General features: G+C 41.2%; 1 protein-coding gene across 1 annotated transcript in view; it reads left to right on the top strand.

Moving 5' to 3' along the window:
• The first annotated feature begins 221 nt into the window (after window positions 1–221).
• The window catches only part of ONECUT2 (one cut homeobox 2), a 165454-nt gene continuing 138106 nt past the window's right edge, over window positions 222–27569 (top strand). Inside the window, exon 1 of the mRNA XM_029579671.1 lies at window positions 222–1350. Within this exon, the coding sequence (XP_029435531.1) occupies window positions 222–1350 (1129 nt within the window). The remainder of the gene's footprint in view (window positions 1351–27569) is intronic.

Raw genomic sequence — 27569 nt, 5'->3', positions numbered from 1 at the left:
CTGCTGCCGGAGCTCGGTGATTTCCTCACACACACACACACACGCACACCCTTCCATCCTTTCCCTCCCTCCCCCCCCCCTCCCCATCCACGCACTCACCACGCACAGAACCAGAAACTAAGAGGCCTTAAAAAAATTAACACCCCCCCCCCCATTCCAATACCCCCGACCCCGACCCATTTTTTTTTCACCCCCCCCAACCCAGGAAATCGATGGACTGAATGAAGACTGCCTACAACGCCTATAGATGCCTAACCAAAGATCTGGATGCCTGCGCCATGAACCCGGAGATGACAATGGACACGCTCGGCAGCTTGCACGGCGGGGCCGGCCATGAGCAGGAGCTGCTGAGCGGCCACGGCCCGCATCCCCACCGCAGCAGCGCGGCCAACCTGCGGCTGCACCAGGACCTGGCTTCCGCCACCTCCTCGCGCTCCGCCATGGTGTCCAGCATGGCCTCCATCCTGGACGGGGCCGGGGATTACCGGCCCGAGCTGTCCATCCCGCTCCACCATGCCATGAGCATGCCCTGCGACACCTCGCCGCCGGGGATGGGCATGAGCAGCACCTACACCACGTTAACGCCACTCCAGCCCCTGCCGCCGATCTCCACCGTGTCCGACAAATTCCACCACCATCACCCCCACCACCACCACCATCACCACCACCACCAGCGGCTTTCGGGCAACGTCAGCGGGAGTTTCACGCTCATGCGGGATGAGAGGGGTTTACCAGCTATGAATAATCTTTACAGCCCCTACAAGGATATGACAGGCATGGGGCAGAGTTTGTCCCCCTTGGCCGGCACGCCGCTCGGGAATGGCTTGGGATCCATCCACAACACGCAGCAGAGCCTCCACAACTATGGACCTCCGGGTCATGACAAAATGCTCAGTCCCAACTTTGATGCCCACACTGCCATGCTGGCCAGGGGGGATCAGCACCTCTCGAGGGGGCTTGGCACCCCTCCTGTGGCAATGATGTCGCACTTGAATGGTATACACCACCCTTCTCCCCCCGGCCATGCCCAGTCACACGGGCCCGTGCTTTCCTCCAGCCGGGAAAGGCCGCCTTCCTCCTCGGGATCGCAAATTAACAGCTCTGGGCAGTTGGAGGAAATCAACACCAAAGAAGTGGCACAAAGGATCACAGCAGAGCTGAAGCGTTACAGCATTCCTCAGGCTATCTTTGCTCAGAGGGTGCTGTGCCGTTCACAGGGTACCCTTTCAGACCTTCTAAGAAACCCCAAACCTTGGAGTAAACTGAAATCTGGACGCGAGACCTTCAGGCGAATGTGGAAATGGCTGCAGGAACCTGAGTTCCAGAGAATGTCAGCCTTGAGGCTTGCAGGTAAGGTCAGGGACGGGAAAAGTGTCCCAATTAATGAGTATTGCTTTGCCACCAAGGATAATATGTAAAAAGAAAGCAGTTTTGGTTGTGTGCGTCATATCCATCCATAGTTCTCTCTCCAGTTCCTCCTGAAATCAGCTTTAGGTCTGAATGCTGGCCTTGTCTTTCCTGTTGCCTCCTTCCCCCATTTAATCTTTTTTGTTTTGTTTTTTAACCTAATTTGGCATTCAGCTGCTACTGGAATTTCCCATTTTATGACATTACTAGCAAGGCATTGGTGTTGCACTCTGCACATGGTCTTTGTCAGAATTCCGAATTTTGCTGTCTGGATTCTCTCACACTTGCCAGGAATCATCAAACAAAACAATGAGCAAAGCATTTTCCATTGGAATAGTGAGCCATAAAAGGAAGGGTTGTTATTTTTGGGATTTGTTGTTAATGTTATTTATAGAAGTGCTCGCCTTTTCACTGCTGGAAGGTAAAGAGTTATGCTTGAGAATAGCTCTTGTCAGTTTTAAATCATGAGTTTCTGGGGGGGAAAAAAAATCTCATTAGGTACCAAATCATGGGAATTGTGTTCGACAAGGTTTGGAATCACAACGCCTATAACTTCTCCTGCTTTTCATTTTCACCTATACCAGCATTGTAAAACGGTGTCCCAATGAGTAAATGATGTAGCATTATGATAGGTTTGATATGATATATATGTATGGGGAAATTCGAAAGCAGGTCAGATTAAGGGTAGGAGGTGTAGTGTGTGAATGATCACTGAAATGTACTTCAAGAATTTCAGATTCAATTTTACATACTCTTTGCACATAGGCGCTGAATTTTCATTGTAGGGTGCAGAGAGCTTTCCGTTTTGTTGTTGGTTTTTTTTTTTCAGTCTCTGAGAAGACTGGCGAAAGGACAATTGCACAGCGTATATTGTTCCAGTATGCGCTGAATTCTCTGTTTCTCCTCTAGTGGGCGGAAAAGTGAAGTACAGCGATCTATTGTTCTAGGATTACAAGAATAGTCGATTAAGAATGCAGTGTAGGAAATTGGAAGGGAGAGCGGTTAGAAAATCTAGTTTAAGGGAGCACTTGAAAATACGTGGGTTAATAAGACTGCACTTCTTTTAATTGGTGTACATTTGAGCAAATAGATATGTATAAGATTTATGCATCTCAATTTTATACAAAAGCTTATTTTTTTTCAGGAAAATATTTGTTCTGAAAAATGTTTACAAATGAAAATCAGAAATCTTGGTTTTTGTGTCTGGTTTTCTTGCCCGTTTGAAGATATCTGAAGTAAATGCTGTTTAAATATATTTGTACCATTTGCCTTCACCTTAAGATCCCCTTTTAACCCGATAAAAGAAAGACGAGTTTACATGGCAAATGCCCTGTAAGTAAGTTCCTTTAAAAAATTAAAATGTTCCCATTAAGTGTAACATAACCAGGTGATACTGTACAGATACATTATATAGTACACACTGTTCTTCCCTGACGTCCGCCACATTCCCTTGCTCTCTTCATTAATTTGTCTGGAGCAATTACTCGTTTGATAGTATTGATTAGAAGAAAGTAAATAAAAAAACATCTCTTTGGGAAGGCATAATTTTTTTTTTAACCGTTCAAGCTCTCCCTCGGGTTGTTGAAATTTCTTTCTGTTGTTGCATTTGGGGGGGGGGGGGTGATGCAGATTAGGGTGAATGTATTGGAGGTAGGTAAAAGAGAGATTTACAGAGATTTTGTTTGTACGGAAGAGCTTTGGGGAGGCAAGGTGTTTAGACCTTTTGTTTCTGGTTGTCTGTGCAGATGTGCACTTGACTCATGCTTATATTATTTTATTATTATTATTATTATTAATCGTTCGTGCACTTTGGAAATACAGTGTCTGGTACTAGGGAACGCACTGTCCCCCTTCTCATTTAATATGGAGCGATTGTTCGTCGGACTTTCAATTAGACTCTACAATAATAACAAACGACATTCCACCACTGGCTGCCCAATCCTGGCCAGGGTCTATGATTAGTATTTCTGGGCTAGCAATATGGTAAGACTCTAAAGAGGTCGTTTTTCCCTGTGACTCGGGAATTTCCTCTGTTGTGATTACCTGAGGAGGGATGACGCTGCGCCTAATTAATATACATTAGAAGATTGGGGAAACCTATTGAAGTCAAAGGCTAGGGGTAATTCCTCGATTCCGTGAGGCAGGGAGACAGTCCAGCTGTGGCTTGCATTTAAATACTTGTCTGATGTCCCCAGACCTGTCTCTGATGTAAAGGTAAGGCACAGCCCCCGTTTTGGGTTCCCGTAGGCATGGAGTTGGTGCGGTGCTAAGGGGTTACTGTATTATGCGTGCACGGTTTGGTTCGTCAGTGGCAGTCTCCTTGAGTTAAATATGCACGGGCTGGGATTTGGGTGAGTGGGTATTATGTGTTGAGTGAAGCTGCTCGGAGAGAAGGAGAAGAGCTGGAGCGCTCGCCATGAATTATTGATGGACAGCTCTGCACGACCCAGAACTGGAGACGGCAGCGTCACTTTCCTTTGGGTTAACCAGGCACCAGCTCGGAGCTGGGGGCTTTTTTTTTTGCTCTAAATCCTTCACTGTAAATCACTGCCTGCCTCTTTCAAGGTGAAAGAAGGTGTCCACGGCCACCTTGCGATCTTCATTTTTTTTCCTGCTGCTGGTGGCTAGGGTGGCCTTGCTTGGGTTTGAGTTACTGGCAAGCTGATTTTGTTCTCTGCTTCAAGGCTATATATATAGATATAGATATAGATATATAGATACAAAAAAATCCCTTGCATATTTTCCTAGTCTCCTAGAAAGGCATTCCTTTATATTTGAAATACAGAGGCAAACATGAAATATTTATAAAGTAGAGGTTTCTGCATGGTAAAATGTATTACCAAAATGCAGTTGTAGTCTAGATTTCTTAAGCAGGAATACAACATTAAGAGGAAAATATTGTGATTTTGCTGAATTTTACACTGTTTCAAGGTCTTTAGTATTTTGTATCATTTTTGCTTTGTTGAATATGCAATTAATTAAATAATTAGTAAAATGAAAGCGAATCATATTCTAAAACCCAATTATCTCCAGATTTGTGGAAAATAAGATAGGTAATCTAACATGCTCCCTCATCCACCTTCTAAGAAGAACAATAAGAATAATTCTTGCTATTCTTTATTATATACACTTGCTATATATCTAGAGCTGGCTACAATTTTCTAAAATATATTTTAACATTATACAATTAGAGGTACAATTAATAGTGATCATCTGCTACGCAGTACATCTTTGAACAAAAGATTATAGCTGAAGCGGCACCCAGTGACTCTAACAGTAAAGCAGGAAAACAAGGTTTGAAGTTGTTTTAAGTATTCTGTACATTTCGAAGCAGTGAAATTTAAATGGTGGCGTTAAAGTGGCTAATTTCACCACCTAGCTTTCCTGACTGCATCTGCGTGGACATAGAAAACGGTCAGCTTGGAGGGAATATAAATGTTTCCCCTTACATCCAGTGGCTCAGTAAAGCAGTCTCTGTTATTATATAATAAGTCAAATTCGTTCATGTCAACCGTTCAATGGTTTAAGCATTTTTTTTTAACTAGCGTATTCTTTTTAAACCAAAATAAGCAATAAATAATGTCCCGAGCTTGCTTAAAGACTTTCGATTTTCTTTTAACTAATTTTGAATTCTTTTAGTTACAGTATTTTTTTGATGAGGGGTCCTGTGGGATTTAGGCTGTACGGGCTGATACAGATTTCCCCGATAAAAACACGTTCTCGAGAATAACATATTTGTTGTATGTGCATTTTTTTTCCTATATCTGTGTTTCCTTCTTATAGATCAAAGAAATGCAGGGTGTTTTAAAAACATTTATGAATAAGATTGATATTGTCTGCATTGTCCCCCACACTGCATACTTAACGGGAAACAATTTAATTCTGGCTGTGAAACAGGTCAGCAGGCAGACAGACAAACGTGTTACATTTGTAAAATGTTTCTGTTAGAAAATATTTCTTCTTGATCACCTGATTAGGTTAATAATTGAATAGCTCGCCACTGTCCTTGCCTTTTAAAATCCCTTGTGAATCAATAACACCTTTCTAATCAGCATTAGTGATGAATCCTTGAGTGCATTGAGAGTAGAAAGACACAGCAAACACGAAAATAACCAGAGGAGCAAGATCCCGAGGAAAAGCGTCCACATTTCTTTTGTCTTTCTTTCTTCTTTTTTTTTTAATTCTAGACTTTACACCGTGTGGGTTATGTCACTTTCTCATACAAATGTGTATATGGAGGCGGATCGATGCTGATAATGTTTAGAAGATTAAAAGAGCATTAATGCTGGTAACCATAACATAAACGTGTGGACCCACTTTTCATTGATTTGGAACCTGATCCGGCCTGTTTCCTGTAAAGCTGATGGCGCTCTTTTCCCAGCACAGTGCTCCCCTTCGTCTCCCCTGTCTCTGGCTTTCTTTTTTTCTCTCTCTCTTTCTCTTTTGGTGTCCCGGGACATCTTGAATTAATCTAACCTAAAAGGTTGGCTAAGCAGATTGTGCAAGATAATGGCTACATGGCGCGTCACTGATTTTTGTTTTGTTGGTTTGAGGGTTCCTTTTTTTGTTTTGTTTTATTTTATGTTTATAAAACACGTTTTCCTTTGCATTAAAAGCTTAGATCATGAAGAAGAGAAAACAATCATCCCAGTGAGCTGTAAATTATCTGCAAGAGAATTCATAAAGTAAATATGCATTCTTATAATCGTTTGCTTGTCTATGGACTGTAGGAAGTATCAGGGAATTGCATTTTGCAAAAGGCAAAGGGCAGGCCACAATCTAACCTGGACATTAAAGGTTGCAGGACTTACTAGCGATGAAGTTCATTCGTCCAAATAATTAGAGTGTAACTATGATAATGAAATAAACAGCAGCCTCCAGTGGCTTTTCATATAATGCTTTTTTCTATTAGCGGGAAATATTGAAAATATATAATGATGTGATTATCCTTCAGTGCCTTTTAGTAATTCAGTTTTAGAAATATTAATTGCACACTTCTTAGAATGAATAACACCAACAGTGAAGTATCAAGAATTCCTCATACTTGCTTCAGATTTTTGTCTGACAATCTGAAAGTGTCAATACAATGAAATGGCAAGTTTCCTTATAAGTATAATCAGATTGCTCTTATTTGAAAAGTGAAACTTTAAAAACAATAATGCTGCTAGAGAGGGGGAATCTGGAAAAACCCACGTCTGCCTGTTAGACGAAGGAGTTTGCGTTTTCTACGTTCTTTTTTTTCCACCTCATTTATTCTGGCATACTGACTTGATGCTTTAACAGCGCCTGAGCTGCTGTGAGCCTTTGGAATTGGGTCTTCCAGCTGTTTAGTGGGGGCTGGAGAGCTTGAGGCCCTCGAGGTCTCTACAATGGACGGGCCCTCCCCTCGCCAAGGCCCAGGAGGGCTGCTCTCTCCGGGGTACACGTGGACATGCAGCCTTAGGGAGGGGCTGCTCAAACAGGCCAGATAAGGGGGAGGGGGGGGGTGGACGTTTTGAAAAGGAGGGGAAATGAAGTTTGCTGTTTTATAGTGCATGTGACTTCCCTGCAATAATAGGTATGGAAGGCCCTAATCTTCAGTCAATCTCTGCCCCCCCCCCCCCCCCCCCCCCCATTGGCCAGTTTAATTGCTCAGTTCTGGTCTGAGGCATACCCAAAACGCACTCGTATTTTATTGTTGGATCTAGGTCGGTGTTCCTTGCAGTTCATTGCTTGATAAGGCTGTTAAATTTCTTGGCTGATTTAGGGTTTCAGTACTAAATGATTTCCTTCATTTGATAGCTACGAAAAAATATTCAGGATACAGGAGAGGGAGCTGATCTCTATTGAAGGTTATGCGCTTGGATTTATCAGAACATTATCCCATTATATTCAATGGGGAGAACACTGGCGTAAAACTGGTGCAATTTTTGCAACAGAGTAAAACCAGGGCAAGCCTTTAATAAAACATCCGAAGTTTCTATTTTTCAAGTAAGTTCTTCATAGTAGGACGTTTTTGGAAACAGAGCCCATGACGTTTTAAGGCCCTGATTAAGGAGCTGCTTTTAGTATGTGTCCAAAACAGGAGAAACTCTTAATTACACGAAAAAACCCTATTTTTTTCTAGGTAAGCAGGAACACATGGAAATAAAAGGGTTTTGTTGCATGCTCTGGATGGGTGGAGAGCGCGTGAGTTAAAGTGCGCCGGGGCAGAGTTGGAAATCATTTAAAGCAGCAGCGCCACCTTTTGGTCAAATTTGAGTCAAGTATACGGTGACCTATCTTTGCAACTAAGTAATGCAATCAATTCTTTCATTTTCATGTTTCTTGGCAAAATGCTTAAAAACATCTTTGGGGATGGTATGCAAATATGGCTGAAAGTGCAGATCTCAGATTACTCCAATTTGTAGTCCAACCTTAGAACCACTCTCCTTCATTATGTTATATGAATTCCTATTGGCTAAATTGATGAGCTGAGTAGTTTGGGAGGTCCTGACCAGTCCTAGACTACAGCAAAACCGGGATTAGAGAATTGTTTTAACATGTGAAACGAAAGGCAAATACAGAACTTCCTGCAGGGTTTGAGGGAAAACATTTAAATAATTCTGATGTGTGTGTTGTTTTACCAGAGATTTCTGTTTTAACGCACACCCTGAGGTATGCTATTGTACATACAAAAGGTCTTTCAACTAAAAATCTTAAAATAAAGGATCTATTTCCATTTTCGTGCTATTTTGTTTGCACTATCTTGGTTGAAATCTCGGTGAAGCTACAAGGACTTTGTGAAGTCATGGAGCAATTAAAGCTGACCTGTTATTGGTCCTTTGCTCATGACCTATACTCTAGCTGCATAGGGTTCTTCACGACAGATTATTGTGGTTGATGGCTCTCATCCATTTTTTTAATTTTGTATCTCATTCCGTGCCTATGGAAAAACAATGTTAAGAACATTGAGGTCTGACTATTTTCAGGGAATAGATTTCTATTTTGACAGTTTTCTCATTGGAAAATGAATGTGTGTGTAGCTGTTCTAAATCTGCTTGCATTTTACAAGTACATCAAATGACAAAGCTATCAGTACCGTACACAAGGTGTTGTGTAACAATGACTTTTTGTAATCAGACGCAGGATTTACAGACTGTGGGGAAACAGGTCAGGTAAGGTAGTTCACCAGCCTTATCAGTCTGGTTAAAGTGTACTGTAAAACGTTAACAGAAAAACACAGATTCTTTCTTGCTGGGACTTTTTTTTTGTTTGTTTTGTTTAGTAACATGTTTTGATCCCGTTTAATTAATTGCCTGATTGATTTACTATCTTTCTCAGTTATCCTAAATATTTATGGATTTCAATCATTCTCTGAGTGCAAAATAATAAAAGGAAAAGTATACCTGCAAAAATAAAAAAAATATCAGATTGCTCAAAGAGAGCGTTAGTGTACAGCTCGGTGTGCTTAATGACTGATTAGCTGGGATAATCTTTAGCAGATTTTAAGAGGTTATGCTTGTACTTGTTCTTATCAGACTTTGCTAGTTAGAGTCTCCCCTGAAAAATACATTTGTGTGTTAAGGTTTTAATAGGAGTTTATCTTTATTCTCTCCCGTCAATGTTTCACTTTGTAGTCTGCCTGTTATGACATGTAACAGAAGAGAGTGTAGGAGGAATTGAATGGTGATGCCTTCATTTTTCATAGCGTTGGTAATAAGAAAGAAAGAAAATCCATCACGTTTGAGGGAAAGTAAATTTGTTTTTACAGAATTTTCAGTTTCTTTTTATAACAGTGTGCAAAATTAGCTCCTTATCCATCACTTGTAATATCTGAATTATAGGAGTTATTTTCCTAGGCAAATATCTATTTATGACTATTATGATGCCTACATGTTCTTTTCTAAACCATTGCCATTTTCCCCAGATCTTATAGATTTTTAGTAAGACAATTGGCAGATTTCTGATGATCCTCCCGTAAGATATCTATCTATCTATATGTATAGCAGATACAGAAAGAGAGAGAGAGAGGGAGACTGAAAGCAAGGATTATACCTTAGAATCAAATGATTAAAACAAATGGTATACAAATAAAAGAGAACATAACATTAAAACAGAATTTCTTATGACTTCAAAACATTTTTTAAATTATATCGTTAAGGTTCAAAAGATAAGCGGAGCATTGTGCACATCAGGATTGATCCGATTCCTTTTAGGATGATTACTTTTCTGAGAAAAGGCAGATTTTGTTTTGGTTTATAGACATACCTCTAACCTAATTTAATCACGCTTGTACTTGGTCTCATGTAATCAAATATAGATATTTTCTTCAGGAAGAAAAGAATTTTAAATGTAGTTTTGTATTGACGTTTGAGTGTGTCCTGGGTAGTAATTATTATTATATTATTTAAAAATAGTAAAGACAAAATTGTGACCAGAATAAAATATTCCGAGATTTTGGAAAAGAGAAAAACAAAGACTTGGTCATACATAAATCCTGTGCTGCTGCTGCATGCAATTCTCATTGTATTAGTATTATTATCATCATTACCTATGGCAATGGGTACCATGTAGATTGTAGCGCACTTTCTGAGCTTAGTCTGTTGTAAACACACATCCATTGATTTGCATTCGTCAAAGAGGAAAGTTAAACCAGTGAAAAGAAAAGCAGTTACCGCTTTATGCAGGGCCAGGGAAACCTTTCATATCGATCCGATTGATCCAACCTTTCCCTTTAAGAAAACCACACAGTTAAAGACCCTTGCTCGATAGATTTTCCCTTCATGCTGGCTGGCTTCCCTTTTAACTGTTGTCATCCAGGATGCCAGTGCACAAAACTCGAAATCCTATGAAACAAACAGGAAACCTGCGGGATATGTAATGTAAGCAGGGCTAAAAGTTTGCCAACATCATCGGTTTACTGCACGACTAGGTCAGAGCAGTAAACCAATAATTCTGTATCAATCTACAGAATGGGGTTTACCTTCAGTTTAGATGTGCATAAACAAACAGTACCATGTTGCCCTCTGAATAGACCAACACGTTTATTCTACTAATCCGGATAGCATATTTCCCAGCCTTCCACTTTCCTTACATATGAGTAACCTGGTACGTTATCTTCTTTTTCTTCTTGTTTGATGTGAGTATCGCAGATTGCATCCCCATTTGCTCATAGCCTCAGTTTCCTGAAGTACTTCTTATTCCTTGCTTTGCATCTTTGGGAGAAATAAGCCTCCAGAGCTCAGCCTTATTGATTCGTTATTTGATCTGTGTGAGGAGTCCTGCCAGTTACAGATTTGTTTTAGAAGGAGAAAAATATTAATGACTCTTAGGTGAGATAATGTGTTTATCTGGTGAGTTCAAAGGGCAGAGTTCAACTATGGTTCAGGTTAATTGATCACGAAGCAAAGATCTAATGGTTGCGATTCTTCTTAGGCAACAAAGCCTGAATTGATCCTTTTGTCAGATAGAAGGTGTACTCGGAGGCATGGCCAATGCAAAGTGCAGAGTCACAGCACAAATTAAAGTGTACTCTTTATTACCTCCTGTGTACGCTATTAGTTAAACTGGGCACTGAAATGCCATGTATAAAGCTGTGGGTGAGAAGTGTTTTCTCATTGGATAATTGCTTTATTGGTGCTACTCAGGTGTAGAGCAGCTGCAGCTTGTACCGAGAATCAGCTCTTAGGGTAATGTGCTTCTGTTAGAATGGAGGAAAGCATTTGTCTATCTTTCCTTCCAGCAAGTACTATTAACCCATCAATACTGTTTACTGCCTTTAAAAGTCAAAGGTCACAACTAACTGTACTATACAAACAATAATAGTTCACAGCAAGGGTAAATGACAGTGAAAGCAATTGTGATGTGTTGCAAAAAGCTGGTTTATTTTGTGTTCTTTCAGACGATTGCATCATGTTCTGATGTTTCTGCAGTGCAGAATAATGTTATGGATGACGGTGACGGCGATCTAAACTATTTTCACGGAAGAATTATTCATGCAAAATAATCGTATCCGAAGAATACATGGCTGTGGAATAACTTTTATGGATTCGCAGTGCAAAAGCCACTCATGGGCATGGAATACTTTAACATGGAACCAGCTTTAATCCTTTCATATATAAAAGGGGTGGAGAACAAATAATAATAATAAAAAAAATCCCTTAGGTAATTGCGAAGGTGTCTAAATGCCCATTTTGTAGACGGATCTGATCAGTTGTCTATTGTCTCTTCTGTTGCTAAACCAGAGCGCCACCTACTGGGCTTTAGTATTCTATAACTAGAATTCTTGCATCAGCATATAAATACAAGTGGTAAATATGCATCCTATAAAATGTTTGGAGGAAAAGAGACTTCCTCATATTTATTCATTTAATTTGCTTTGGATATCCATCGTATGACACGTTGATAAATTCTATTAATACCGTTTTTACTGGTGACTAATGATACATCGTCAAATGCTGCAAATCCTGACTAGGTCTTTCAACTCAGACAGAAGTTTCTCCCATTTTGGAGTTATGAAACCGCTCGCAAACATTTTCTGAGTGACTTCTAACAGCTTAATCTTCAAATCCTTATTGCACTGATCCCGTATGAAAACCACCAATTTTGGTGGTTACTTAAACAAAAATAAAACTAAATCTTCTTTTTAAATCTGCACTTCTGTGAAAGACAGATTCCCGAAGTTTATACGTGCAAATTATGCTAAGTAAGACTTTAAATGGTTATAACTTGTAACATTGCAGATGCCTACTTGCGACACTTGCATTTTACTTTTTGCCCTCACAATATTTCAGCACCGAGGACAGTTCCCGCTTAGCTGCCTTTATGCATTTCTAGTTTAAAGGAGTGGAATCTCTTGAGTTGAGAACCGGGCTAGCGTGAGTGACCATCACTTGTTCCTGCTGCTCTCGCTTCCTTCCTTTCCTTATAGGAGGGGCTTCATTCTCCATGTGATGGGAATTTAAGAATGCTAAAGAATCTAAACATCCACCAAGGCATATAGGAACTGCATTTCCAATTTACTAGTGGCTGGTTTATACCAGCCACTTGTAAATTGGGAGGGAAATTATTATTTTTTTTTATTGGAACATCTGGATCAGGAAAGACACACCTCGTCATTCGGATAAATGACAAATAAAAAATGGCATTACAAAATTAAGGAGTGAATGGCAAGGCAGCATGTGTCAGAATAGAATGATGAGTAATAGAAAAAATGAAAGCTTGATGGACAGTGAGAGAGAATAATCCTTTTGTAATGCTTTACGAATGTCTGCAGTGTTCACAAATGATAGTCATCAGTGAGTTTTGCATTGCTTTGTCTTATAAATAAAAATACAAGCTTCACTTTTTTTCCCACCTTAAGTTATATGGTGGGCTGGATTCAGATCTTTGCAATAAGTGTGTATCTTTTATGTATTAATATGATACACTTTGGATAAAATCTAATGAATTAATTAGGTATGTATCCACCCTCTGTGATGAAGGAGTTCACTCATGGCAAATGTTTTATTGGGCTCATTAGTTTTATTTCACAATTTATTTTGTAAATTCAAAAGTAGCACTGTATAAAAGTAGATTTTAAGAGCTATGTGCAGGCGCAAATGTGCACGCGTTTGCTGGCCATACACATGGATGTGCCAATTTTATAACATGAATGTGTTTATGCATGCATATATAAAGTCGACTAGCTGCGCGTACATGTGTGCACAATTTTATATTGACAAGCATGTGTGTGCAAATTTCATCTTGAGCACATAAGGGGGGAATTTTAGTAGGGATGGTGGCAACGCAATAGGCCTATTTCCCAGTTCCCTCCCAGTTCTCCCCAGTATATGAGTGGACTTCCTAAACCCTCTACCTAACTTGCCTCCCTTTTAGCCTGCTAGCCTCAACCCCTAAAACCCCGCTGACTACCCTTTTTTTTCATTTTACTACTTACACACTGTCCATAGCAGAAGCAAGTTATGCAGTTGAGGGAACCCAGTGGGCGCTAGAGCACATAAGTGACTGAATGGGTGCAGTCACAGCCCACCCATGCCCCACCTAGACCACACCCACATCCTGCCCCTTTGTTGTCAATCTTTTTTATCCCGTACCGGGAGATATGTGCCTTTTAAAAATACATGTGGCTGAGTCATGCGTGTATCTCTCAGTTTTGCCATGTGTAGGGCTTTTAAAATTCACCCTATAGAGCAGTGGTCTCCAACCCTGTCCTGGGGGCCCACCAGCCAGTCGGGTCTTCAGGATATCCACAATGAATATGCATGAGAGAACATTTGCATGCACTGCCTCCATAACATGCAAATTTTCTCTCATGCATATTCATTGTGGATATCTTGAAAACCCGACTGGCTGCGGCTGGTGGGCCCCCAGGACAGGGTTGGGGACCACTGCTATAGAGTATATAGCATAGACACCATAGTAACTCTATTACATGCTGTGCTACACCCATGGACTGGTCTATAGGGGGTTATTCGCTCATACACTTACACATTCTTATTTGCAACCCAAAATCCAAACATATTTATTGCTGCCCATTTTGAGTGTCTGGTCCACAGATCATTAGGAGTCTTGGCATTTTTTGACGTGCTGAACCTATTTTCATTAATATAAGTTCTCTTATGAGAAATGTAGTGCCTTTCTGATATGTTTTGAGCTTTGAAGACAAAATATCTCACTGAAGGTATCTTTTTTTAACTTTTGTTTATTAATTTTCATAAATTTAACAAAGATTTAACTTTGCTACAGAAACATATGGATTCCAATACAATGAATTATTCCAATTAAAGAAACAGCACAATAAAAAAATAAAAAATACATTTAAATAATATGGTCATCCTTTCCAAGTATATCAGTAAAGAAGGGGGCTAGAAAACCAAGGAGACAATAGGAAATCTAATAAAGAAATTGGCTTAACGTGTTATGCTAACAGCAAATTAATCTATACCCACATTAAATTAAGTTGGCACCGGAGAAGATGTTAAAGGCTTCTGAAGTTCAGAAACACTTTTAGTTGTTCGGGCAGAAAAAAATGAAACACTCATTTCTAAACTTTACTACACAGTTACTTGGGTAATGAAGAAGGAAGGAACCACCTAGAGAGATGGCTTCCTGCCAAAAGGCCAGAAAGCTCTTTCTTCTCTCATGGGATACACAAGTGAAATCTGGGAAGATCCACACCAGCTGATCATAAAATAGAGAGCAAGGATTCCTAAAGTATTTTCATATTACATTACCAGCTCCTGAGAGGAAATAAAGAGACCTATGTTCAATAATTTCAACAGTAGAATTCTCAAGAAAATTAGTTAAATTTAGCAGAGACTGAGCAAGAACTATTAGGAAGAAAATACAGCTTGTTTACTGAAGGAAATTGGGCAGGTGGAAACTTTAGATCTTCCTGAAAATATTTTTTCAATGATACAAATGGAATTTCTTCCCAAACCTTGGGAAAATTCAAAAAACAAAGATTTAAGTGTCTCATGATTTCTAACATATTCAGTCCATCTAGAGCAGACCTGGGCAAGGGGCGGCCCGCAGGCTGAATCCGGCCCGCCTACGGTCTGTGACCGGCCCGCCCACTGCTGAGAGCAGACGGAGAATGAGGCACGCTGCCTTCCCTCTGCAGGCTGCGTGCCTCATTCTCCGCTCCCTCACTCCCCGATTGGCCGGCCAATCGGGGAGCGAGGGAGCGGAGAATGAACTGTTTTTTTTACAGCATTCGGTGGGGGGGGGAGGGAGTGACTCAAGCGAAGACACGCTGCCCGATTGGCCGGTGCTGGGCAAGCCTTGCCCAGCACCGGCCAATCGGGCAGCGTGTCTTCGCTCGAGTTTCTTTCCTACCTACCTACCAGTTCCGCCTTTCGTGGTCTTTTTCAGGGGTCCCCAACCACCGGTCCGCGGGAGTTTTTTGCCGGTCCGCAGCACGCGCTCCCGGTCTCTCCCGCTGCCGTTGCCGCTGGGCTGTCAGCGCGTTCAAGCCCAGTGGGAACGGCAGCAGTGTTAGAAGCTGTGGTACCCACGGCTGGCCTTTTCTTCTTCCCGCGCCTGCACCCCCCCTCCCATGACCCGGAACAGGAAGTGATACACGGAGCGGTGCGCGGGAAGGAGAAAGAGCCGTGCCGCGTCGGCTGCAGCGTCGGTCCCCGAGCAATTGAAGCAGCCAGTAATCGAGAAAGGAGTCAGCAGTATGAGCCTCCCGCGGCCGATGGGATTCTTCTTTCTTGGCCTTCGGGGGCTGCTGCAGCTCCCATTTGTGCTCTGGTGGGGGGGAGAGGAAGTGAGAAAGAGAGAGAAGCAGCCAGCCAGCCTGTGTGTGATTGACTGGTCAGAGAGCTGATGTGTATGTGTATGTGAGAGACAATGAAAGTGATTGCTCAGGGAGATGACTGATGTGTATGTGAGAGTGTGAGACATTAGTCAGGGAGGTGACTGATGTGTGTGTGTGTGAGAGAGAAAAAGCATGGAAGTGAGAAGTCTGGGTATGTGGGAAAGCATGAGCGTAAGAAGCCTGGTGTTGTGGGAGTGAGAAACCTGGGTGAGTGTGCATGCATGAGAGAGAGAGACTGCTTGGTAAGGTGACGGGGTGTGTGAGAGAAAAAGACTGGTGTGTGTGAATGTGAGAGAATGTGATTCAGGGAATGAGAAGCCTGTGCACGTGGAGAGTGAGCATGGAAATGAGAGAGACTGGTGTGTGTGTAACAGAGAGAAAGTGATTATGGGAATGAGAAGCCTGTGCATGTGAAGAGAGTGAGCATGAGAGTGAGAAACCTGGGTGTGTGTGAGACAGCATGGGAGTGGGAAGCCTGTGTGTGTGTGTGTGCATGCATGAGAGCGAGAGACTGGTTGGTAAGGTGACTGTGTGTGTGAGAGAAAGAGACTGGTGTGTGTGAATGTGAGAGAAAGAATGTGATTCAGAGAATGAGAAGCCTGTGCAGTGGAGAGCGAGCATGGAAATGAGAGAGAGACTGGTGTGTGTGTAACAGAGAGAAAGTGATTATGGGAATGAGAAGCCTGTGCATGTGAAGAGAGTGAGCATGAGAGTGAGAAACCTGGGTGTGTGTGAGACAGCATGGGAGGGAGAAGCCTGTATATCTGAAAGAGAACTTGGGAGTGGGAAGCCTGTGTGTGTGTGTATGCATGAGTGAGATCAGGTGACTGGTGTGTGTGTGTGTGTGTGTGAGAGAGAGAGAGAAATAAAGTGATTATGGGAATGAGAAGCCTGTGCATATGAAGAGTGAGCATGGGAGTGAGAAACCTGGGTGTGTGTGAGACACATCATGGGAGGGAGAAGCCTGTATATCTGAAAGAGAACATGGGAGTGAGAGACTGGTGAGTGTGTTTGTGTGTGTGTGTGTGTGAGAGAAAGAAAGTGATTATGGGAATGAGAAGCCTGTGCATGTGGAGAGAACAAGCATGGGAGTGAGAGACTGGTGAGTGAGTGTGTGGGTGTGTGTGTGTGTGTGAGAGAGAGAGAGACAGAGAAAGTGATTATGAGAGTGAGAAGCCCATATATGTAAGAAGAACACGGGAGTGGGAAGCCTGTGTGTGTGTGTGTGTATGGCATGAGAGAAACTGTTCAGGAAGGTGACTGGTGAGTGTGCCAAAGACTGTTTGGGAGATGATTGGTGTGTGAGAGACAGAAACTGGTCATGGGGGCATGACTGGTATGGTGTGTGTGTGAGAGACATGGGCACTAAGGAAGAGGACCATAAGTATAGAGCTTAGCTTCTACTGCTGCTTCTGGTGTGTGCCACGGCCTGCAGGGAAGGGGAGTAGGAGAGCTGCTGGAGGGGGTAAGTAAAGATGGCTTTAAGTTTATTTTTCTTGACTGCCATTTTAATTAATTAATTAATTTATTTTTTAATTTTTATATACCGAAGTTCTTGTAGGGACTACAAATCACTCCGGTTTACATAAAACGAAGAACTGCTCAACAGAGAGCGGAGCTTTACATGGAACCGTAGAACATATGGAACAGTATATGGAACAGTATAATTGTGTGATGTCTGCTTTTTTGAAATATTTTATTGGTGTTGGAGAATGTTTAATAGTTTTTATGAGTTTTTAATTGTTGGATGTTATTCTGTTCATAGCTGTTTTGAAACATTTATTCTGCTTATTAGTATAGTTTTACAATTATTTCTGTGTGGGGATCTATAGCTGCTTGCTATTCTGTTTTCCTAATAAGAGGTGTATTGGTTTTTAGGACCTGATTTAATATTTGTGGTGTTGCCTTTTCATAGATAGGGTTGCTCCTGTTTTGTATTCCATAATACAGGTGTAACTGTGTGTGGATTAGTTTATGTGCATTACTACAGATCCTGGGAGTATGTTAGGTCGGTTCTGTGTCTGTTACCGAGATGAGATATTTTGCTAGCATGTAAGCGTTTGTATCGGTCTTATTTGTGGTGTTTTCTCAGAGGACATGCATTGGTGGTAAACTGCTGTCTTTTCATAAGTAGGGCTATTGAGAACTGAGTTAATTATATTAGTCCGGCCCTCTAAAACCATCCCAATTTCTCATGCGGCCCCATGGGAAAATTAATTGCCCACCTCTGATCTAGAGAGAGCATTACAGTCCTTCATGATTGCTGTACTTAAGGTTTGCATATCCTTAATATTAATTTCAATGGTCAAAACCTTAACATTGATTGCAAAAACCTGCCATCATATTTAGCAGTCTGTTGTTCACATTTTGGAGAAAGATTATCATTCTTGGTAGTACAAGTGTTTAAGGACCTCCCAAAGCCAACTACTAAATCCCAAAGGAATCCAGTGTGATTACCTTTGGGTGAGTTGGAAACAAACAGGATTCACCACTGGTGACCAACTGTTCCTCCCGAAACAAACCAGGAGAAGTTGCTCCAGACTCAGCCCCATATTTCCAGGATCCAAAGGAAATGTATAAGGTGAAAGAGTATCCAAATTCTCTCCGCTGAGATTTCTCGTGAGCTGAGATGAGACCCGATAATATGAAGGTCTTGTTTCAGTCTTGTTTCAGTCTTTTGTCTGGGATTTTTTTTTTTGTGTTGGTCTTTGGTGATTGTTTTCCATATTACTACTTTCTTCTTGAAACTGTCAGGTGCCTCATAAGTATGACAGAATAGGTCTGGGATTTCATATGAATCATTCCCAAACTTACATTTCCAGGAATACTGAGCTCCCGGACTCCTTTTAGCTGTCATGAGACTTTCTGAAGAAAACGTAGAGGATGAGTTGGCTCCCCTGGCTGTGGTGTTCTTGCAGATAAATGTCTACAAAAAAAAGAGGTCACCCTAAGTCAGTGGTGGGCATTTCTGGTCCTCGAGGCCTGCAAACTTCTCGTTTTCAGGATATCCACAATTCAACACTGATAAACTACCCCTGTGCACAAGAAATGAAATAGGTGTTTATTGGATAAACACTGGAAAAGAGCAGTTTCCCCTGTCTCTCTCTGTTACCACCCACCATCTCCTCCTGCTCCAGCCTGCTTTGGAAGTACCACTCTGATTTTGTGCCATTTCTACACTTACCACGCCTCCGCTGTACAAGTTCTTATTAGCTTGACAGGGCTCTAATATTCTACATTTTCCGCTGACTCAGCTGCACAGCTGTTTTCAACAGCAATCATCGGAGCCAGGGGCAAGAGGACAGAATAAGCAAGGGGTAAGAAAACGTGGTGGGTATAGGGACAAAGTTGAGGACTGAATGAGGGGGAGAGAAAATGATGGGGACAGGCTGGTGGAGGAAAGTGAAAGAGTGATGGGGATGAGCCTCTATGGGTGGGGGATAATATCCCCCGGCGAGATTTTATGCATTGAAATAAAAATCTAAAATAGCTAATATTATAAACATTGAAATTTATAAATAATTAATATCTAAAAAATGAAGCCTTAAATATCTCATTCATATTTATTGTGAATGTGAACATTCTGAAATCAGATGGGTTTGAGGCCCTCGGTGACTGAAATCGCCCTTCAGTGTCCTAAGCTCTTCTGGATTTAAAAAAAAAGGTGGGGATATAGCATAACAGATACACTGAAGGTATTTGGTATAATTTTGGAGTATGTTCAGCATCTCGGCCGGTTCTGATATTTTCCCTATTTTGAGATGCTTGTAAGTATAGATATAGAGGCAACTTGTTTTTCAACTAATCATTATGCTAGTATTGTCAAATGCTTTTATCGGACTTGTTTCTTACAAGATAAGATTGGCTGCCAGGGTGCAAGCCCGGAATGGTTTTCTCAGTGATAATGCATTTAGCTCTCCCAGGGGCATAAGCTGCTGCAAGAGACGTGACTCCCCTCTGGGTCTTCTGGCAGGGAACCTGATCCTGGCAAACTTATGGAGCACTTGTGCTCTCATCTCTTTCCACGTGTGTTTGAATTTCTCCTGGGTGCTGCTATAGTCAGAAATCAGCTTTGTTTCTGCTGTTTGGTAATGTTGATCGTGATCCTAGAATGCTCCCTATAGAAGAACTCTGGGAAATGTGAACCCACTTCACGGAGCAAGACCTCTACTTCATTGGGATGAAAAATTGGGCCTGTGAGGCTTCCTCTCCTTCCTGTACTTGGTTTCTCGTTTGCTGGTAGTCTTTGGCGTCTTAGCATCCCTCCAGTTCCTAGATCCATTTTCCTGACTCAGGGTGCTAGTGACAGCAAATGGTGGTCCATTTGTTAGCAATCAAGTTCCTCACAAGCTGCTCGGTTTCTCTTTATCAACAACAATTTAATTTGTTGCTTCCATAGTAGCACAGGAAAAGGTCTAGATTATGTTGAAGTGTCTCTTTTACATGCAGTCTACATCTTGTTAATTGCTGAAGTTATTTGGGTCTGAGTGTGGTGGGGAAAGTCTGTGTATTGAGAGTTTGAGGTTAACTACAGCATGTTAGTTCTCAGCTCTTCTCAATAAACCTTATAGCGTTATTCTTCAGATGTGCTTAAATTACTTACTCACAGGGGTGGCAATTAACATAACAAGTTGCTATTTGTACACATGTCATTATGCAGCGTTTTCTCTTTCTGTCACTCATTCTGTGACATATTGATTTCATTTGTGTGAGTACATCTACATCCACTCTTGGATTTTGCTTTTTCTCTTTCTCTTTCCTCACTGTTCTGCTGATTTAATTAAGTTTCCATGTGTTTTACAGTACTTTGGTACTGCTGTACTTGATAGCCTTCATTATACTGTACTTTCTATATTGTTTCCTAAGGATCTGGGCCTCATAGTGTTTCAGAGGATATTTAAATGAGTCAATACTAATTTTTTTTCTGAGGGTTTTTTTTTTTCAAAAAGACTCTAGATGTCTTTTGGATGTCTACTGGAATTGAAAATTTAAAAATTAATGTTTCCTCAGTGGCCATGATTTTATAAATTGTCTCGATTCCTCCTTTTATGCCACTGCTGAGTTTAATATGGTTCCTGTTTCATTGTGCCCTGTCTTTCAGATATTATCACATTATCAGGCTTCCTTATATGCAGGTTAAAATATAACATATAGTGCCAGGTGAACTATTTCCGTTTGCACTGTGTCTCAAGGGCTGTTCTGGGAAATAGGCACGGAGACCTACAATCTCAAAGTCTCATAAACACACCCAGGACTTGCAAGATGTCCATCATTTGTATCCATTGTTATAGGTCAGGACGGCTATTCTGTTCTGTCTTCAACATGTATGTAAAAAGTCCAAGGAAGATGTGAACTCAGCAGGACACACATTAACATAAGAACTGTGAAACTAGATGAAGACAAAAATCCATCTAGCCCAGGTCATTAATTCAAACAGTGGGTACTTGGAGGAAATGTGAAAGAAACAGTTGTCCAATTTCTAGCAGACAAGGTTTAAAGATTGAATTTGGAGTGACATTTCTGAATTTATGTTAAATAGTGTGAGAGTGATCATTTTTCCATAAATTTGTCTAATTCCTTTTTGAACCCACTTACATTTGTCTTCTCAATGTCTTATGGTAAATTTAAGCATGTGTTGTGAGAAGAAATACTTCCTTTATTTGTTTTAAACCTAATGTGTCGCATAAGATAATTTCAGCAGTCACTGCTTTAAAGGTCTTCAAGTGATGCGCTGTTTTTCCTAGAGGAATATTCCATTATTACTAACAATGCCGAGCAATATCATATCAGCAGGTCACATATAAGTGAGAAATTTTCTTCTAAGCCAAAGTAGAAAAAAGGAAAAAGAAGGATGGAGTGCTCAGGAAATAAAATACAGGGGGCATATTAAGCTTATGGATAAAGGGGTCCTTCCCCTCCTTTGTTTACCACCTCCTGAACCTTTGCCAGAACCTGTCTATTGGAGATGCATGACCAATAGGTTGAGGCTTACGGAGATTATGTGGGTCCAACATGAGAGATAAAGTAGAGGAAGATTTCCAGGCACTTCCTAATGTACTTTTGACATGGCCTTCTCTTAGGGTATAGAAGTCATGACTCATCCTAACCTAGAGACATCTGGATTCCTTTTAGTTCAGACTAGGGTGGCAAATAACATGGACCCCTGATAGTAACTCTGTATAATTTCCTTAGTTGATCTTTTGATTGAGGGCCACTTATAGCTGATACATGTCAAGCATGGAAAACTCATGTAGGTCACAAAGAGCACAGAGCTGCACCTGTAGATTCTTTTGGGAAATCACCAAGATACAATACATACAGTATGATATTTTAGCTTGTTGCTCTTCATGAACCAGTAAGTGTTCTTCATGCATATTTGCAAGTTCTCACAGGTTCCAAAGGTTACAGCTATGGGTTGACTCTTCCTGAAGCTTTTATGGTCTCGTCTTTGCCCTTTGAACTTATTCAGCAGATATAGTAGGAGATTAAAGCAAGTTGGGAAAGGCATTTACCTTTCTCTTAACAGAAACCTCTGATTATTCTAAGTCCTCCTTTTCCTGCAGTGACTGTGTGGTTGGGGTTTGCTGAGTTGGACCCACTTCTCTAACTCCCTCATCTCTAAGCTGAGGAGTGAATGAGAGTGAACCATACAAAGGGGACAGAGTGTATGAAAGGGGGCAGGGTGACTAAGGAGAACAGGACGCGATGGACTTTGAAAAACTTCTTTCATCAACTATGGGGACATATTTGGGTTGAGGGAGGACAGTAACGCACATTGGGGTAGATTTTCAGACCGCGCGAATAGGCGTACTTTTGCTGGCGCATCAGGCGCAAGCAAAAGTACGCGGGATTTTAGTAGATACGCGCGTAGCCGCTAAAATCCTGGATCGGTGCGCGCAAGGCTATCGATTCTGTATAGCCGGCGCGCGCCGAGCCGCGCAGCCTACCCCCATTCCCTCCGAGGCCGCTCCGAAATCGGAGCGGCCTCGGAGGGAATCCTCTAACGCCCTCCCCTCACCTTCCCCTCCCTTCCTCTACCTAACCCACCCGCCCGGCCCTGTCTAAACCCCCTCCTTACCTTTGTCAGGGAATTTACGCCTCCCTCTGGGAGGCGTAAATCCCCGCGCGCCAGCGGGCCGCTAGCGCGCCGGGACGCGACCTGGGGGCGGGTCTGGAGGGCGCGGCCACGCCCCCGGACCGCCCCGGGCCGTAACCACACCCCCGGGCCCGCCCCCAAAACGCTGCCGGCACGCCCCCTAAACGCCGCACGGCTCGGGCCCGCCCCCGACATGCCCCCCTCGCCAAACCCCGGGACTTACGCGAGTCCCGGGGTCTGTGCGCGCCGGTAGGCCTATTGAACATAGGCGCACCGGCGCGCAGGGCCCTGCTCGCCTAAATCCGCCCGGATTTGGGCGGATTTAGGCGAGCAGGGCTCTTAAAATCCGCCCCATTGATTGCATTTTCAAATCTTTGCGGACTAAAAGTCTAAGCAGAAAAAGCAGGTGAGATATGCAGTTACTTTCACTTTGAAAACTGGCGCAAAGACTATGGTAAAAAATTACTTATGGATTTTGCACCAATGCATACAGTTTTGTTTTTTAAAGTTGCTCCTCTAAATAATTGTTAGAAAAGTATTTGTCTTGTCTGTGTGTCTCAATTAGATTGTAAGTTCTGAGGAGCAGGGACTGTCTCTTCTAAGTTTCTGTACAGTGCTGGGTGCACGTAGTAATGCTATAGAAATGTTAAGCAGTAGTAATAGTAGTGGTAGAGTAGGGTCATCTATTTGTGGCTTCATTCCCTTCCTCCACATTGATGTCAGAGTGTAAGCATGCTTAGTGTGCGCTTCCTTTTCCTCCATTCCAGATATGCCCAATGAGCCTTTTCTTGGGGAAAGACAAGGGTCATGCTTTTGGAAATGATGTTGAGAATGTATTGCATTGGAATGTGCAGTGCCTAAAACACAGTGGGAAGTGCTTTTATTTGAGCTTTGCAGCTTCTCAGAATCATTTTTTTTATAATATTCATTTCAATTTGTTTTCATAGGCTAAAATCAGCAAATATCTTTCAGCTGAAAATTTTTCTAACTCCTGAATTTGAGCAAATCAAGCCCTGCATTCTTTCCCCTGCTTCTACTGATACTGTGCCTGCTTTTTCCTTTCTTAAAGAACATTAATCTATTGAATCACTTTATTTGCCATAAAACCAGGAGTGCTGGAAAGTTCTATTTCTCTTCTGTTCTTGGACCACTGCTTTTTAATATATTTATAAACGGAAATGGGAACAACAAGTGAGGTGATCAAATTTGTCGATGATACAAATTATTGAATCGCAAAAGGATTGTGAGAAATTTCAAGAGGACCTTGCAAAACTGGAAGACTGGGCATGCAAATGACAAATGAAATTTAATGTGGACAAGTGCAAAGCGATGCCCTTAGGGAAGAAAACCCAAATTATAGCTACACAATGCAAGGTTGCACATTAGTAGTCAACACTCAGGAAAAGGATCTAAGTGTCATGATTGAAAATATGTTGAAATCTTCTGCTCGGTGTACAACAGTAGGCAAGAAAGCAAATAGAATGCTAGGGATTACTAGGAAAGGAATGGAGAAAAAACAGAGAATATCATAATGCCTCTCTATATCCATGGTGCGACCTCATCTTGAGTATTGTGTGCAGTTCTGGCCACCACATCTCAAAAAGTTATAGCAGAATTAGAAAAGGTACAAAGGAGGGTGACCAGAATGATAAAGGGGATGGAACAATTCCCCTATGAAGAAAAGCTAAAGAGGTTAGGACTCTTCAGCTTGGAGAATAGGCGGCTGAGGGGAAATATGAGAGAGGCATATAAAATAAGTAGAATGGAATAAGTAAATGTTACTCAGTTGTTTACTTTTTCAAAATGTACAAAGCCCAGGGAACACACAATGAAGTTACTAGGTAATACATTTAAAAATAATAAGAGAAATATTTTTTTTACTCAACGCATATTTAAGCTCTGGAATTTGTTGCCAGAGGATGCAGTGAAAGCTATTAGTTTATCTGAGTCTAAAAAAGGTTTGGATACGTTTTCTGGAGAAAAGGTCCATTAACCATTATTAAGGTAGAGTTGGGATAAGCAGCTTGGAATCTCTCTACCCCTTGGCATCCTGCCAGGTACTTGTGACCTGGATTGGCCCCAGTTGGAAACAGAATGCTAGGCTTGACGGACCTTTGGTCTTACCCAGTATGGCAAATCTTATGTTCTTATGTTCGTAGGTGTTCATTCTTTAGTGCTTTTGCTGTCTAGAAGAAACCAAATGGATACCCCAGAATTTTTCTGAGCACAGCTTGGAAGGTGCAGCAGTGAATTATTTTTTGAAGCTGACACTATCCAGTTCTAATACTTAAAATTTGATAAATAGTTAAACATATAGTAACACAGTAATAACGACAGAAAAGGACCAAATGGTCCATCTAGTCTGCCCAGCAAGATTCTTATGATAGTAATTGCCATGCCGTACAAGTTAACCCCATGTTTCTGTTAAGAGTAATAACTGCCACTCTATGCAGGTTACCCCTAGTCCTTATATTAAAAGTAGCAATATTTACAAACAAAACCAAGCAACTGTCAAGCTACTTTTAGCAACATTTTTTGGGGTGAGCAGACTTCTTGATAATTCAGACAATGCTGCTTGAACATGCTTTGCTTTTGGATTTGGCCATAGAAGCAGTCGTGTTTTTTACCCCTAATGTCTGTGTATCCGTAACCTGGACCATAAACGTCGGGGCCCAACACTGGATGTCTTTTGAATCCATTTCCCCTTTTTCTCTCACCATCAAAGCAGAGAGTGGTGTTGCAGTTGCATCACAAGCATCGAGGCTGATTGGTTAAGGCTAATTGATTAATACCTGTGCCGTCTGTTAAGAGTAGTAACTGCCAGTCCATGCATCCTTTCCTTCATTTCCATCCTCTAGTCTTTAGGGATCCACAGTGTTTATCCCATGCCCTTTTGAATACCCAGTTTGGAAGATTTGAGTCTATACGTGCCTCTTTTTTTCTGATCATCAAGTGTCATCTTTGATATGAAAATTTGCAGCTGTGGTGCATAAGTTCTTTTTGGCTGTCCTTGTTCTTCAACCATATTTCCAGATCTTGATCATTTTTTCATGTTATCCCTCCAGACTTCTCTCTTTGGGGTTGATTTTAAAAGCATATAAAAAGCCCATATACGCTAGTATGTGGGCCGCGTATGAGCAATGTGTATTTTAAAAGCCGGAAATTTCACATGTTTACATGTGTGTGCGAGTAAGAAAAAGGGGGCAGAAAAGGGGCGGAGTTGGGGGCAGGGCACGGGTGTTCCAGGGCAGGGCCAACAATTACACCTGTAACTACATATTTTAAAACCAGAGGCTGTGGCTCGTGGAGGCTTGTTAGCTGTTTGACTTTACTGCTGCTCCAGATGAAGAGCAAAGTCTGTTGATCTCACATTTTAGAGCTTACGCGATAGGGTGAGGGGTCCGGGTCAGGATGAAGAACCAGAGGGTTCTGGATGACCCTGAGATTGACTGAGCAAACTGGTGGACTAATTGTAAAAACTGGGAATTTCCCTTGCGCAAGCATTATTTAAAACCCGCTTACATACGCACATTAAAGCTGACAAAGTCCTATGGAAGATACACAAAGAAGGTTTGTTCGAGTAACCTCTTAAAAGTAGGAGCATACATGCGCGTGTATGATTTAAAATATGCCTACCATGCATTAGTGAACACATGATTTAAAATTCCAGCATATCTCTGCTTGTGCACCAATGCTCGTATATATGGGCACACATGCACGCATTTTAAAATTAGCCTGTTTGTTTTCATGAACTTTACATAACTTAAAATAATAGAACAAATATCTTATTTGTTTAAAGCAAACACTATTAATATGCCTGGCTTTAAGTATAACATTAGAATTTGGTATGAAATCTATTTTTCTTCAAATTTCACTTTTATTACATTGTATTTTTTTTTACTTGAAAGTTTTAAACAATTACATTCTTTTAGTTTTATACACTTCATTATATCGTATAAACTATTTTTCTCTATAGCTATTAACAAATTTGAACTAGCTAAAATATTTATTTATTTATTTTGTATTTAAAAGTTTTTTTATATACCGACATTCACTGGGAGTATCAAATCGGTTTACATTAAAACATGAACTGTAGCTTATAAATGCTTTACAGAGAACTCTTGATATATGCACGTAATATGAGCTATTTATAAATGCGACAAAAACATGAACTTATCTTAAAGCGAGTAACATGAACTATTTATACTTGCAAATAGTAGCAATAATTATAAATAAAAGTATTTCTCATTATATATAATCTTGATATCTTGAGAGAGAAAATTCTTTTTATCTTTATGTGCTAGTCATGATTTCATTTTTCATAAGTGACAAAGCTGAGAGTGATTTAAACAGGATTATCCCAGAATTGGAGCAATAGCTAGTTGACAAATATGTGTGACTGTATAGCAGAGTAGAGATGGAGATCGGTGTATATAAAATGCCCTTTAGTGCTAATTTCAAATAAAGGGCATTTATAAATAGCTCATATTACTCAGTGTATATAAAATGCTATTTTCAAATAGAGGGCATTTTATATACACCGATCTCCATCTCTTCTCTGCTATACAGCCAACTGGATCGGCTTCCGATTTGTTTTCTGGGTCCAGATATGTGTGACTACAGGAGACACATGAATTGAATTCCTGTGTTTGACCCGGTAGCATGGAGAAGGGTTGCTGGGGCCACCGACCCCACATGAATGGAAAACATGCTAGGAGAAAAAAAGAGGGAAATGGGAGGGCCTAAGAATAGGATCTCTCAATAAATTTTTTCTCCCGA

Source organism: Rhinatrema bivittatum, chromosome 1 (assembly GCF_901001135.1).
Source record: "Rhinatrema bivittatum chromosome 1, aRhiBiv1.1, whole genome shotgun sequence".
Classification (NCBI taxonomy): Eukaryota; Metazoa; Chordata; class Amphibia; order Gymnophiona; family Rhinatrematidae; genus Rhinatrema; species Rhinatrema bivittatum.
This window is presented reverse-complemented; position numbering and strand designations above follow the sequence as displayed.